The sequence below is a fragment of the Prunus persica genome, chromosome G8 (assembly GCF_000346465.2).
Source record: "Prunus persica cultivar Lovell chromosome G8, Prunus_persica_NCBIv2, whole genome shotgun sequence".
NCBI lineage: Eukaryota > Viridiplantae > Streptophyta > Magnoliopsida > Rosales > Rosaceae > Prunus > Prunus persica.
The window spans coordinates 18,305,696-18,319,674 of NC_034016.1; the positions used below are offsets into that span (position 1 = coordinate 18,305,696).

Below are 13,979 nucleotides of genomic sequence, written 5' to 3' on the forward strand. Positions count from 1 at the left end.
GAAAAATACTGAATCGAACGGTTCGAATTAGTTTGATTTGGCCGGTTTGAACAGTTGGGACATTTTTGTGCCCACCCTAGTTAAACTGCAATAATAAAAATTTGTGAAAGGCAATATATATACACAATGGTGTGTATCACTTCAAATTCAATATTATGCTAATCAACAAGAAAGTTTTCAATTAGCGATGCTAATTAATAATTAAATAAGAGAGAGTACCCCACAAACACTCATTATTTTTTAAACCACAATCTTAACTCAAAAATAACAGCAGTAACAACTAAAATAGCAAGAACAGCTCCATAGCCAGCATTCCATGCCTTTCCTTTTTCTCCTAAATGAATTCCATAGAAAACATTTGCTATTGCAAAAATGATGAGAATCCTTCCTACGCCTTGATGGTACCAATTCCAGTATTTTCGTGCTTTGGACTCCTTCTCTGGTCGAACCAAAAGGGCCATCACCTATAATCAACGAACATCAAACCATGTAATGGTGTTACGGTCACATTGAAATTTTATCTTTCATATGTAACCTATAGCGTTATCTAGTGACACTAGTCTATTCATACTACGTCAGCATGACAACGGGGTATGGCCCGGGATGTAATGAGGTAAAAGATGAAAAACAAGAAAGAATGAGGACAAACCTGAAGACATCCAAGCACAAGAATGATGATACCAAGAGCTTTGTGGGTGGAGACATCAGCATTGAGCTTATTGTTCAAGACAAATCCACATACAACACCTATTATTCCCAATATAAACCCAAATGATTGAATGCAAGTATGAAGATAAAACCAAAGTGGATCATATGGCTTTAAGTAACGGGCAACTATTACTCCAATTATCAGCAAAATGCCCCATCCTAGCATGTTCAGCACTCCATGGCTCTTCCTCAGTTTTGAATATGGACTTTGTGAGCTCGATGTGCTTTGACCTGTTGAGAGAAGAACTATTTAGGTAATGATGTCTTGCGAGACTTATGTTGTCAAATAAATATTGTTAAACACATATTAAACACAAATAAGACGGTGTTCTATATTGTCAAACTATCAATTTAGATCCATAATCAAATTAATTCTTATCAGAACGTGTGGTCTAAAATTCACAAACGACATAGGTTTAGCGAGATAAATTACAATGCCTTTATATATCCAAACCTACCTATATAGCTTTCACATCACAATCGATTTGAATTATAGGACAAGATAGGTGGTACAAATACATCATATGAAATTATTCAAGGGGTCCATTATCACTTAATTGATTCCATATAAAACAAATTCCAAACCGATTTTGAGTTTAATAGGACCACAAAATGAGCCAAGAAGCAGATAGCCATTTACTTTCAATCAAACTTAAAGCCTGATGTTAGGGTCAGCATCACAAAACCCACAACTCCACATGTCACCAAGAAGGGGAAAAAAAAAAAAAAACTTTTCTTTTGTTTGGTTGATACAAGTGATATTAAAAAAGGAGTATTGAACTTAGGACGTTGAGTGCATGGTAAATTCTCCTTAATTAACATGGGTTGAGTTGAGATGATGTAACTCACCTGTGATATAATTTATGGAGGTAGAAAACTTGTCACTGTGCTCGATCAACCTGTAGTTTGGTGCCACAGGCAGAAACCCATCTGGCCCAACAGAGTATAGGAGCCTTGTCTGTGGCTGGCTGGTCTCTAACTGGAAGCCAAGGTACAGACGAGATGACTGAGATGTAATTAAAGAGAAGTTGCTAGCAACCTGAAGGTTCCCTTTGTCAGGCTCCACAAGGTTTGCTGAAGTCCCACCCAAGAAATATTGTTTGATCGTGCGTTCTGTTGAGGACACCCACCCCACAATTGCACTGGACCCCACCATCTGTCCATTGCTTGAGAACCCAATTGCTATGAATGAGTTTACAGCTGGTGTTGAGAGGACAAAGGTCCATATGTTTGATGAGGTCTGTGAGTACTGCAGAAAAAAAAATGGAGATTTTCCATTAGGCCACCTTGATGATCATGATTATTGTTGTACTTAAGGGTCTGTTATAAAGTGATTATATGGAGAGATTCTCCATAGAAGTGATTATTGGCTTATCCAGAATCATTATCAAATGAGCCTAAGATGAATATGCAGATTATATGTGTTAATCTTGAAAGCTAGAGGGCGTGGTTGACTTACTCTGAGGATGTAATTGTGAGCATCCCAAACAGAAAGGCAGTGGAGGGAAGCTGCATCAAAGGGCAAATTGGCATTCTGCAGATTGAGACTTGAGCTGCAAGAATCTGTCTCTGAATTCACTTTGGCTGATAAGCCAAAGATGGTGGTGATGATGAGGATGAAAACTATGAATTGGGTGGTCTTCATCTCTCTCTCTCTCTCTCTCTCTCTCTCTCTCTGTGGTTTCTCTCTCTGTTTGTAGAGAGTTGGGATAAAACAGGCTAAGTAGTGGGTGATGGATTCAATATTTCAATGAAGAAGTTGACAATGATCATTATTCTAATGGAGTTGATAAATAATTGAAAGCTATTGCTACACTTTGTGCGCAGAGAATTATTATTGTAATACAAAAGTTTAACTTATATGAAATATATTCATTAGGTAAGCCGCATGACCAAGCATTGTTGTTCTGATACAGAAAACTACTACTTTCCAAGCTTATCAGCTCAGATTTGTGACATATGGAAGAATGGGTTTGTTCAAAGCTTATAACAAGTCATATTTCACCCATTTGTCCCAGTGTCAGGATTTACGCAAGGGAAAGCCATCATAAGCATTACCCAAAAAAAGGTTGAATTTACCGGTCTGGTCAACCAAGACGACACAGACAGTAGGAGTACCTTGCTGTGATTTGCTTTGGTGTATCATTTTTCTAACAGAAAGAGTCCTCTTTATAAAGACCAACCTTTTTTTTCCTCTTTTTTTTCTTCCCACAGTACAATTTGTGGTGATTCCATGGCATGGGTACACAAGCTGCAGGCTGCAGCAGTGAAGTAGAAAGCAAGAATATATGGGCGGCTGAACCACCTCAATGGTCCATTGAAGACATCGAATATGTTATTTGAGAGAGAGAGAGAGAGAGAGAGAGAGAGAGAGAGAGAGAGAGAGAGAGAGAGTAAACAATTTTTCCCATTTTTATTTATTTTGGGGTTCTGAATTTACACCGCATTGTAGCATACAGATAAACTATGAAGTAGAATACAAATTCATAGGAGCAATGCTAAGCAATCTTTTCCAATTTTGGGATCTGAATTTAAACAATAGAGATCGACTATGAATTTTGTAACTTTGCTCAAGAATTACACAAACTGAATTGAGTAATGTACAACATGTCGACCCGCCAAGATCTTAGAGAACATCAGCATCAGGCACTTGAAATTTCCGTTTCACCACTGCCAAGCCCTGAACAGAAAAAAAGAGTAAATTAATCTGAATTGGAATTATCTACAACCCTGTAACAATATTCAATAATATATTATGCTAGAATAAATGTTGGATGATAAATTAATCTTTTTTTTTTAATAGAGGATGATAAATTAATCTTAACATAAATGTTGGAATGATTATGTCTCAGAAAGATCTGTGAATCCTAGAACTGTTGAATGATAACTTAAGGTTAAAAAATGATGCACTCAAGAAAATATGCCCCAAATCGCCTGAAGACACAAACACAAACACAACTATCATATGTTTAGACTTTCCTTTTCTTGTCTTCTGTAAAGTTTATGTGAAAGGCCTAAAGGACAGGCAGTTCATGGAAGAAAGACTCTAGGAAAGATAAGAAGATGCAAAAAGCCAGCAAGCACGAACACTTGCAACTAGAAATATTTCCTGACAATGAGCTTGGCCCCAATATTCATGCCCTCCCTACTCTGACAGAGCGGCCTTGGGTTCAATTCCTAATGGAGCAAATAACTGAACCGCCCTATGGGTGGTCCCTTGGATCCAGATTACCTAGCGCCATTGCAAGTGAAAAACGCATCTACACCACATGTTATCGGCACAATGTACATTTCAAACCAAATCTAAATCTGATTCAAAGAATAATGACATACCTAAGCTGCACAAATAAATATACTATCAGATAATTGGGGTTTAAAGAAAATTACCCATTGATGCATATGCTGGTATGCTGACGTAATCAGGACATGAACTACTTGAATATAGCCTGCCATTTGGACTGGTAGATCCAATCGCACAATCCCGAGGCTGCAATAACATGAAACATTTAGAATACGTAAGGAAACCTCTGCACATAACAAAAGAGCATAAACAAAGGTGGATCTTGGGATTTGTCCTCCATGTCCATCTCAAATAATCTCAATTATCCAATATGCCTCGAGTAAATAAACTGACAAAGTGCATCACTATTAACCACCACAACAATTGGGTCTGACTCCTCAATCAATCAATCTACAAGAAGTGTTTAATTCTTTGGTTCAATATGATATAGGATCAAAGGTGAAATCTAGATGGGAGTTCTAACCTTGAAATCCTTGTAGAAGCATAGATGAAGTTCCTCCAGAGCACCTTTTTTGCAAAGCAACTTTGGGGTTGTCCGGAAAGCATTCTGAATAGCAGAAACAATGCCTCCAAGAGGATATTTTTCAGTATTTGAAGGTACATATCCTGCTTCATTCAGGACTTTCTGCACACAGGGTAAGGAAACTACCATTACACATCCAATACAAAAATAGATAGACTCCAACGTTAAACCAATTTACAAATAAGAACCACAAATTATGGATATAGCCAAGTGTGGAAAACATGGCAGGGATAGCATCCATGTACAGATTACAATATCTCTGGAACTTACAGTGACATTGTACTTAAAATAGACATTGAGGGTTGTCAAAAAGTAGCTGTATTCATCTCGAGCTACTGGAGAGGAGCAAGTCCCATGCTTCTCTGCAAGAAACAATGAAAAATGAAAAATGAGCAAGACCAATGCAGAAATAAGAACTTGTACATGTGATGCATTCCAAGAAAAAGAAAAGGAGCAAAAGATTAAGATGATTACCCCACTGCCATTGTAATATCGTGCAATTCAGTCATGAAGGAAAGATAAGAATGAAAAATAGTTAGCTCAACTTTAGGGTCATAACAAATTTGAGAACAAAATAAGTCCACAACTGATGATTACCTCATGACCCCAAAATGATCCTTTTCCACCATGGCAGGATGATGGTCTACCACAACTTAAAGACGGCCAATATTTCTCTAATGCATCATGCAATGTTGAGATCTACACAATACATAAAGAGAGAGTGGTGAGACACTGCCACTACTAGAGATATATCTCTAAGGGGGAAACAAAGTTGTAACAGCTGAAAATTTATACAAGTCAGATGATGTCTTTATAATAAAAACATGGACAGTGCTGTCTAAACCTTGTCAAAGATGGCGCGACATGAGTGTTGGTACTTTATTCCGTCAATCAGTACGTTCATTACATAATACAAATGAATCATGCGCTTAAATAAAATCTTTCTTTTGGGGGTTCCTCATTCCTTTCTGTGAGCTATTTTCTTAAATATCCACGACCCCAAAAACCACGTAGACACAAAATTAAAAATACACACCTCTTTTTCATCAAAGCTTTTCTGTGTGCAACAGGCAGGCCAGGTTCCATCATTGTAGTCAGGCCACAATCCATCTACCATTCACATATTGAATGGTGGTTAGTATATTTCTCATTAAGCAAACAGTCAATGGATAAAATATGGGTTGGCCGACTTTGATCATGAATGAAATAAAAATTTTTGAAACCCCTTCCTGGATTTTCAGGTTGTGTCCTTTAAGAAAAAGTAACAAGCAATCTTTCTTCTTTTTTTCTTTCTGAAAACGCAAAAACAAAGCTACTCACTAATATGGACATTTTGTGTTTTCTGAGCTTTGAAGAGCATAAATTAGCTTCCAAAATTACGAACAAACATGCCACAACCAAAATATTTTAACTTCAAGTGCGAAATCAACTTATGTCATGCTTTCCATCCTTGCAATATACAAATATTATATGTTGGTAACTTACGGATTGTAAACACGGTTGGAGAATTTGCGCTGGAATAAGAAAAACCAAAGTATAACAATCATCTCAAAATCAATCAACTCAGACCATAAACAGGAAAGTCAACCTAATTAACCAAATTAAAATCAACCAAAACGAAAAAAGAAAGAAACTTTAAAAACTGAGAGGGAAGAGAGAATGAACCCTCGGCAGCAAGCATTGGATGAACAACAATGGCGGGTATGTTGACAGAAAGTGCCAGGCCATTGCAAGGCCAAGTTGAAGTAATCGAACTCTCTCTGCTTTCTGCTTCCAATTTCAATTCCGATTCCAGTTTGATTGGCTTCAATCAGACACAACGAAGCTACTACTATCAATGCTACTGCAGAAGCAAATTGGGCAGAGAATATAGCCATTTTCAAAGATATGAGGAACTTGTTCAATTTCAGAGGCATCTGGCGTGGTTGGTTTATATGGGCACAACAAGGGTAGATTGGTCATTTGTGTGACGTATGAGAACAGGAAAGCCCCAAAAGGCACGGCTTTCTTCTTCTCCAATAATTGTAACCAGAGTTCCTTTTTTTGGTTTTTTCCTTTTTCGCGGTTTGTTCTGTTTTTCGAGTTACATATAATACAGAAAAACCCAAAATAAAAAATAAAAATTATTAACTGATTTTTTGTTTTAACTTTAAATTTCATATTCTTTCTTCTTCTCCCCTCATCTCTCTCTCCTCTTATCGTCAAAACTAATATTTTATTTTTGGTAAATATTATTTGCAAAGGTTTGTAATTGGAGTTTGGGCAAATTCATGTAATTTAGAATTATAAATTCATGTACTTTACCATTATACAAATCTCATAATTTTTTTTCAACTCCAAGGATTGATTTACACTAACAATAAGAGTAAAAACTTTGAGGAAGTATAACTTAAGAACGTAATGAAATGGGTAGACATGGGCTTAGCCAAATTGATTAGAGTGAATTTGCTCCTCACTATACATCAGTGTTCGAATCCCTCTTTCCGTACTCAATGATATTTATTATGTTTTTATAAACTCGTTTCGAATGATTTATTAATTCCATTTTTTATGCGTACGTTAAGGGACAGTGATGTTGTAAGGCCCATACTCCAATACGATGTGTCATACTTAACACCCTCATAGTATAGATCTCTTATGCATAAATTATAAAAAGAAAAAACAAATCCCATATCCTCACTCAAACAACTACCTTCGTTTTGAATAAGAACCAACCTCATATCATATGGCAATCATGTGGTGCTAACTGTATTGCCATCTCCTCATACTAAATGCATGATGCATCAAGTGTACCATAGAATGTTTTCTACTTTTTCTCCTCAAAGGTTTTGCCTTTCATCCCAAAACCACTCACAAAAGCAAAAAGGTTGAACGAGTTTTATTGTGTGAAATATAAAATCCAAAAACAGCGCCATATTTTGGTAGTAGTAATAGCGGCGCTCTAAATAACGAACATCCACTCTCCAAAATAAGACCCAAAAAAGAAAAAAGAGAAACCCCAAAATCCCAACCAAAAGAGGGAAAGAGAGAGAGAGAAGGCCTGGAAATATAAAAACGAAACCCCTCCAAGTCCAAAGTCCAAACCCTAGTTTAGTTAGATTTATATATATCATTAGAATTAGATATATACATACGCATTACTCTCTCCCTCCCTCCACCACTGTTCTCCACCACCTTCTAAAACTCCAATTTCTCTCTCTCTCGCTATTTCTCGAAGCTTCTCGATCTGCAAAAGCCGAACTTGACAATTCCAGCTCCACTCCTCCGAACCCCCAAACCCCCAAACCCCAGCAGATTGGAAACCCCGCAATTTGCTTCAATTCGCAGGTCAATTTCTCATTCGATAACCCTACGCACCTCTTTTTGTTGACGAGCGTTTTGATTGTTTGAGCTTTTTTGGTCAATCACTCAATTGGGTTTTGGAATTTTTTGTATTTGGCAGCTTTTGAAGTGTGGGACTACCGGGTTGGACCAGTGGCCAAAGAGCAGGGAGGAAGAGCTGGAATTACGGTTTTGGCCTCGTGATCTGGGTTACTGCTAGTTCAAGAGCAATTCGGGATCCATGTCAGAGGTCTGCGCTTTGCTTGACCAATCTCCCCCTCTTTTTCTCTCTCATTAGTTCAAAATATTATGTTTCTGTTTGCTTCTTTGGGTTTTGAAGTCTATGTAATTGATTCTTCTTCCAAAGACATTTTTGTTGATAATATCAATATTTTAGAGACTTACCCTTTGTTGTTTGTCCAAAGATTTGCTTTGGGTTATCTTAAAAGTTGCTAGATTTCGTCTCATATTTATTGGGTAGTTTCAGTAACAATAAAGATTTGTTGACGGAAAGAGAGGACACAGAAAGGAGAAATCTTTGAAGGATAAAGCTTAGCTTTGTAAGAAATAATTAGCATTTTATATTGGGATGGCTAAATGTGGCTACTAACATTCGCGAAGTTAAGAAAATATGGCAATCAAATTTGTGTCATTGGTTGTGAAATTGAAACCTCATCACATACTTAGTTGCTTGCCCTAGTTCAGTTACGACAGTGGTGTGCTTAGAGTCAATAGTGATAGTCATAGATTGCATGCTGATTGTCGAATCTGTAGTAGGAAGAACTAAGCAAAAGCTTTGTTGAATTAGTAAGGGAGTATTCTGAGTTCTTTTGTGGTCACCCGCCTGCCTTGCTCAAGAATCAACATTAATTTCTTCAGTGGTTTCCTGAGTTTTTGAAAGCATCCCCTGATTAATTAGTGGCCCGGTTTTATGTGGGGTCCAGAGTAGAGAAATAAGCATAGGAAGCTGGATATTATTTACTTTGGCTTGCTTATGAAGTATACGAGTTAGTATGCGGCCCCGGCCATTTTTGGGCAAAGATACGTGAGGGTCTCCAATAGGGATGGAAGTGGTAGGTGTCTTCGGAATTATACAGGAAAATGGATGTCTTTAGCGTCACACAAGAGGCTAGTTATGAAAACCTTGTCCTGAACTTTCAACCACTTTATCTGAATATAAACTCAAATATTACTGTAATGTAATGGAGAAACACTGCAAATGTGTGACCTTTTTATATTTTGGATTTTATATCTTCTTGCTGTTTCTATGGTTGTCAAAGCTTCCTCATGTTATCTTTTGTCTCTGACATCACAGTTGTTAGCGTCTTTCCACTTCATGAGACATTGACCCATGGATCCTGAAGGAACAAAGTTTGGACAAGGTAGAATGTTGTTTTTAATACGGTGCTTTATCTCGGGGTTTCACACTCCTTTTCCCCTTTTGGTTTAACTTCATCTATAGTTGTATCTTTTATTTGTAGTGACATATTTAACAACAGTATTCATAGCTGAAGCACTCTTCAAAACCTCATTTGTTCACGCATAGCACTGAATTTTGAACTTTGTCCACCCTTATCCATCTGGTTAATTTCAGAAGCTCAATAGTTCATAACAATATCCCTGAAAATATACTTATTCCAATCTAGTTAATAACGCAATTCTTTTGCTTCTATTAGTTTAAGAGTATTTGATTTTATTTGATGAGATGCTGTTGGATATAGGACCAAAAGAGCTGACCGGTGCTGTAGATCTCATAAGTCACTACAAGTTGCTTCCCCACCATGAGTTTTTCTGCAAGCGATCACTTCCTGTATCAATCTCAGACACACACTATCTTCATAATGTGGTGGGAGACACAGAAATTAGAAAAGGAGATGGGATGCAGTTGGATCAACTTATTCAGAGTACATCATATTTCAGTAAACCACGCATACAGCCTTTTGACCTAGATATTCTCAGAGAGGCTTTCCATCTTAGAGAAACAGCTCCTATTGATTTGCCACTTGTGAGAATTCTACTTGCAGTTATTCCTATTGCTGTTCCTTTTTATAGTTTCAGAGTTTCTTACTTATATTGGACGGCAGTTGTGTGAAGTTTCTTCTTTTCCAATAAATACCTCCTGCAAAATTGTTTTCCTTTCCAGGTTCTCATTGTATTTGATATGTTTTGTCTTCTATAGGCCGATAAGGGGATTCCAACTATTGCAGCGAAATCAAAGAGCGAGTCTAAAGACAAGGAGAAGAAACACAAAAAGCACAAAGACAGAGACAAAGAGAAGGATAAAGAGCACAAGAAGCACAAACGCCGTCATAAAGATCGAAGTAAAGATAAAGACAAGGAGAAGAAAAAGGAGAAAAGTGGGCATCATGAATCGACTGGTGATCACTCGAAGAAACACCATGAAAAGGTTGGAAAATTGTACATTCGTACGATTACATTCCTTTTCTTAAGCACTTGGTAATATTAACGAGAAACAAGAAAATAATGAAAATGAAAATTTGTCCAAATAGCTATATTATGGCCTCAACTGTTGGTCCCCACCCCCTGCCCCTCCCCATGGGCACTAAAAATAAGCTTCCGGGTAGTTAGAAGCTGCTGTTGTTTTTTGACCAATCTAATTACAGTTTTTTGTTTTACCAGTAACAAATTTGATGTTTATTATTATTTAAATGTAGTTAAATATAAAGAGGGATTTACATGCTTTAGTTTTGGCACTTGGTATAATTTCAGAAAAGGAAACACGATGGAGATGAAGATCTTAATGATGTTCACAGACACAAAAAAAGTAAGGTAATATAGACATGAAACTCTGTTTGGAAGTGAACTTTTGTATGTCCGATCCTTACCTTTATATTTTACTTGTGTTGCACATCATTATGCCCCAGTATTCTTTGTATAGTTCCTTTCCATCCACCTTTAACCAATGTCTTTGTTTCTCACTAACTTTTCAGCATAAGAGCGCAAAAATTGATGAAATGGGTGCAATCAGGGTAGCTGGCTGAAATGATGGGATACTTTAGTAATTTTGTTTTCTTCAATGGTTGTCGTTCATAGTTTCGAGGGGTCTTTCACTTGATTTTGTGTTTCTTGAGGTACACAACTTTACCTTTCCTGTATATCTAGATTAAGATACTCTATACTTTTAGTTTCTTCTTAATAAATGATTAACGATGCACCAATAACTGCCTTGCATTGTTTCCGTTTTATATCTTTCCTCTTCATGCTGATGGTTCAACTCCTCATTTTTCGTCACACGTGATATGGCTTTATGTTTTCTTTGATATTGATCTGTTGAGGCTGGCATGGGAATACGGAAATATAAGTATGCAGGCAAGTTAGAGAATGAGTTAGACGGATATAGTTATTATTTGGAAGTTAGATGTCGTAGTTGAGGTTGGTCAAATGCCATTGTACAGTGAAGAATTTATCTATTTCTGACCTTGGGGTAAAAGCAGCTAAAGTGATTGGAAAAAAGGCCATTTGGATTAAGTAGGGCTGCGATCTCAAGTTATTATACAACTTATGAAGTTCATTTATTACCTATTGGCCTCCTGCTCGTTGGCTGAGTGATAATATAAGACTATCCAGTAAAATATCTTTTAGAATATTATTATGCTTGAGCCCTATATATGTGTACTCTTCATCTCATCGATATGGTAATAACAATGTTCCTTTTTGATATGCTGTCATTTATGCAATACTGGCAGGTCTTTAGGCCTTTTAGTTTTGTATAATTACCATTCTCTGTTTACGGTACAATTTTTGTTCATCACAATTACCATATGAATGCCAAAACATCGATTCTCCTTTTTGAACAATTTTCTTATCTTATAGGCTTATGTGCAGTAGTTGTGTTGTTGTTATCACTTGCCTAGAAGCTTAGATACATGATGCTTTTCGTTTATGTGCAGAATAACTTCTGAACTGACAAAAGATTGTGAAGAAGGTGAATTCACCTGCTGAAAAAATATGTGGATTAAAGGTAAAAAGTAGTGAAAATGGACTTCTTTGTATTATAACAATGATCTAATATGACTGCCAGTAATTTGAAAAAACTATGCTATTCTGTTTTCATGGTACATTGGATGTTGTAGCATGTTCAAGGTTTTACGATCTCTTTGCATTTTTTTTTTAAGTCCAGAGTTTATAGTTTGTGAGGTAGAGTTTGTAGCTTCCAGTATTAGGGAGAATAGGTTAGGAAGAGATTGTATATACGATTCCTTTATTCCTATTTGTATCAATGGCTAACTTCACTAATTATCCAAAAAAGATGTAATGTCTAGGCCTATGTCGGTTCTCACTTGAATTCTAACTGGTATCAGTGAAATATTCTTTGTGCATGAAGAGGAAAGACAGTGATGATAGGTATTTGAAACAATCATTATTCCTGCTGGTTAACATTTTGCAGTGTGAATGACATCATTCTTCTTTGCTGTGTGCTCATGATGGTGACTTTTCTTGGTCCCCTTTTCAATTTAGGTTTTCTCTGTGTAGATTTCTGGTTTTGCTTGTAACTATCATCTAATGGGATAATTTATCTCCTAGTACCCTCTAAGTTGGAAACTTTGGAAGCGAGATGGTATAAGCTGACTTGTGTGTGATTAATTACAGAAACCATCCCCGTCAGTGTCCAGTTTTACTAAACCCTTATGAGAGAGAAGCCTCCCCTAGAATGTAAGTGAGCAAGTGGTCCAGTTTATGGGTTACCTTGTTGTCGGCACCTTTTGATGAGAAAAACATGACAGGACCATACTGAAAATAATTATGACAGGGATTAAGCTAGACTACGATGCTCAGTGATTTAAGCTGCGTCTTGCCAGTTTAGTAGCTGTCCGGGACTCAATGTGACAATGCTTAGTCTTCTTGTTGGAATGGTTTACGTCAGTGGCAAGACATTGTTCGTCTTGACTTGACAATTTAGAGCAGTCACCCAAGTCTGATCATCGTCTAGATCTTTGGGACACTGAGTCTTGTATTGAGAAGTGATCATGTAGTGATGGAGAGGTGATTGCCACATATTTTGTAGCTCATGAGGCATGTGCTATAGCTATCCAAGTGGTTTCAAGTATGAGCAAAAGCTATATCTGTTCCTTACTCAAGGGAATAAAAACAAAATTATTAGTTTGTTGTTATCCATCTTATCTTACCGTTTATGCGTCAGGGATGTATCTTGATAAGCTGCCTGTAGTATGCCCGTGAAATGCCTTAAGTTTGAAATTGTGTCTATTTTGTTTGCCCATCACTTTGTATCAATTGGCTAATGGTGAGCGACGAGCCTCCATTTCTTGTACCCATGAGTAAGAGATTTTTGTGAAAATACCCGGATGCCTGAATTTTGAGTTGCTTTTGTGATATTTTGTTTTGTTTTTTAATCTTCAGCCCTCCCATTTTCAACATTGGAGATTAAAATTGGACTGCGTACAGAATTTCTGAATAAAAAAAAAGGTGCTACAACTGCACCTCATGTATGAATGGAGAACAAGATTGTCATTCGTTGGCGTGACCGCCCAACCGAAACACCAAATTTTTTTAGTTAATGTTTGCCAAAAGAAACATGTTTATGCTGACAATGTTGGTCTACTTTGAGTCTCCCAAAATGGAAAAAGAAATTTTTTAACTGTAAGACCCACCAGGTAGCAACCAAATGATTTATTGATATCTTCATCTTCCACAGGGTTGGATGAGAGGGCTATGTTTAAAATTTAAATAATCTCTTATACAAATCACTAGAAAAATTGATCTAATAATTAATGAGATATTTAGTAATATACCCATTTTCAGCACTAAAACTATAGATAAATCTTACACTATTTAAATTTTATGAACATACCAAAAAGAGACAGCTAACTCTATTGAATTTAATTTTGATTATTAAATTACTTTAATGCCCTATTGAGTGTTTTGTGCTTTTTTATGAATTTTTGGATTGGGCTTGTTTTAAGAAATTAATGGCAGTTTTGTAATTTAAAAGAAGTTAAAAGTTTTTTTGTTATGTTGTAAAAGGATTTTGGGTGTGCTTCTAAAGTCCATTTCATATAGGGTGTTTTTATAATTTGAGCTCCTATATTGTGTATAATAGTAAATCTCCCATAATTAATTTGTAGGCCATTATTTCCACGAACGAAA

The 13,979-nt window shown here is 36.6% G+C and overlaps 3 protein-coding genes across 5 annotated transcripts; 1 reads left to right on the forward strand and 2 right to left on the reverse strand.

Moving 5' to 3' along the window:
• Window positions 119-2,583, reverse strand: LOC18766211 (cytochrome b561 and DOMON domain-containing protein At3g07570). The gene is made up of 4 exons (XM_007201477.2): window positions 2,168-2,583; window positions 1,558-1,957; window positions 650-939; window positions 119-464 (listed from the first exon to the last, which is right to left on the reverse strand). The coding sequence occupies exons 1-4, from the start codon at window positions 2,351-2,353 to the stop codon at window positions 234-236; spliced, it is 1,107 nt and encodes a 368-aa protein (XP_007201539.1). The 5' UTR covers window positions 2,354-2,583; the 3' UTR covers window positions 119-233.
• Window positions 3,098-6,603, reverse strand: LOC18766444 (ribonuclease 2). The gene is made up of 9 exons (XM_007201249.2): window positions 6,198-6,603; window positions 6,018-6,046; window positions 5,569-5,642; window positions 5,130-5,231; window positions 5,007-5,010; window positions 4,803-4,894; window positions 4,473-4,634; window positions 4,096-4,195; window positions 3,098-3,388 (listed from the first exon to the last, which is right to left on the reverse strand). Exons 1-9 carry the CDS (start codon window positions 6,446-6,448, stop codon window positions 3,351-3,353), a joined length of 852 nt encoding a protein of 283 aa, XP_007201311.2. The 5' UTR covers window positions 6,449-6,603; the 3' UTR covers window positions 3,098-3,350.
• On the forward strand, window positions 7,468-13,200 carry LOC18767313 (mediator of RNA polymerase II transcription subunit 19a). 3 transcript variants are annotated; one of them, XM_020569903.1, is made up of 10 exons: window positions 7,471-7,859; window positions 7,975-8,103; window positions 9,169-9,235; window positions 9,575-9,858; window positions 10,033-10,260; window positions 10,584-10,643; window positions 10,805-10,945; window positions 11,765-11,835; window positions 12,465-12,527; window positions 12,625-13,200. In XM_020569903.1, the coding sequence occupies exons 3-7, from the start codon at window positions 9,205-9,207 to the stop codon at window positions 10,853-10,855; spliced, it is 654 nt and encodes a 217-aa protein (XP_020425492.1). In that variant the 5' UTR covers window positions 7,471-7,859; window positions 7,975-8,103; window positions 9,169-9,204; the 3' UTR covers window positions 10,856-10,945; window positions 11,765-11,835; window positions 12,465-12,527; window positions 12,625-13,200. The 3 variants fall into 3 exon arrangements, with proteins under 3 accessions (XP_020425494.1, XP_020425492.1, XP_020425493.1); XM_020569904.1 differs by lacking the exon at window positions 12,465-12,527; XM_020569905.1 differs by lacking the exons at window positions 12,465-12,527; window positions 12,625-13,200 and having other exon boundaries at window positions 7,468-7,859; window positions 10,584-10,638; window positions 11,765-12,150.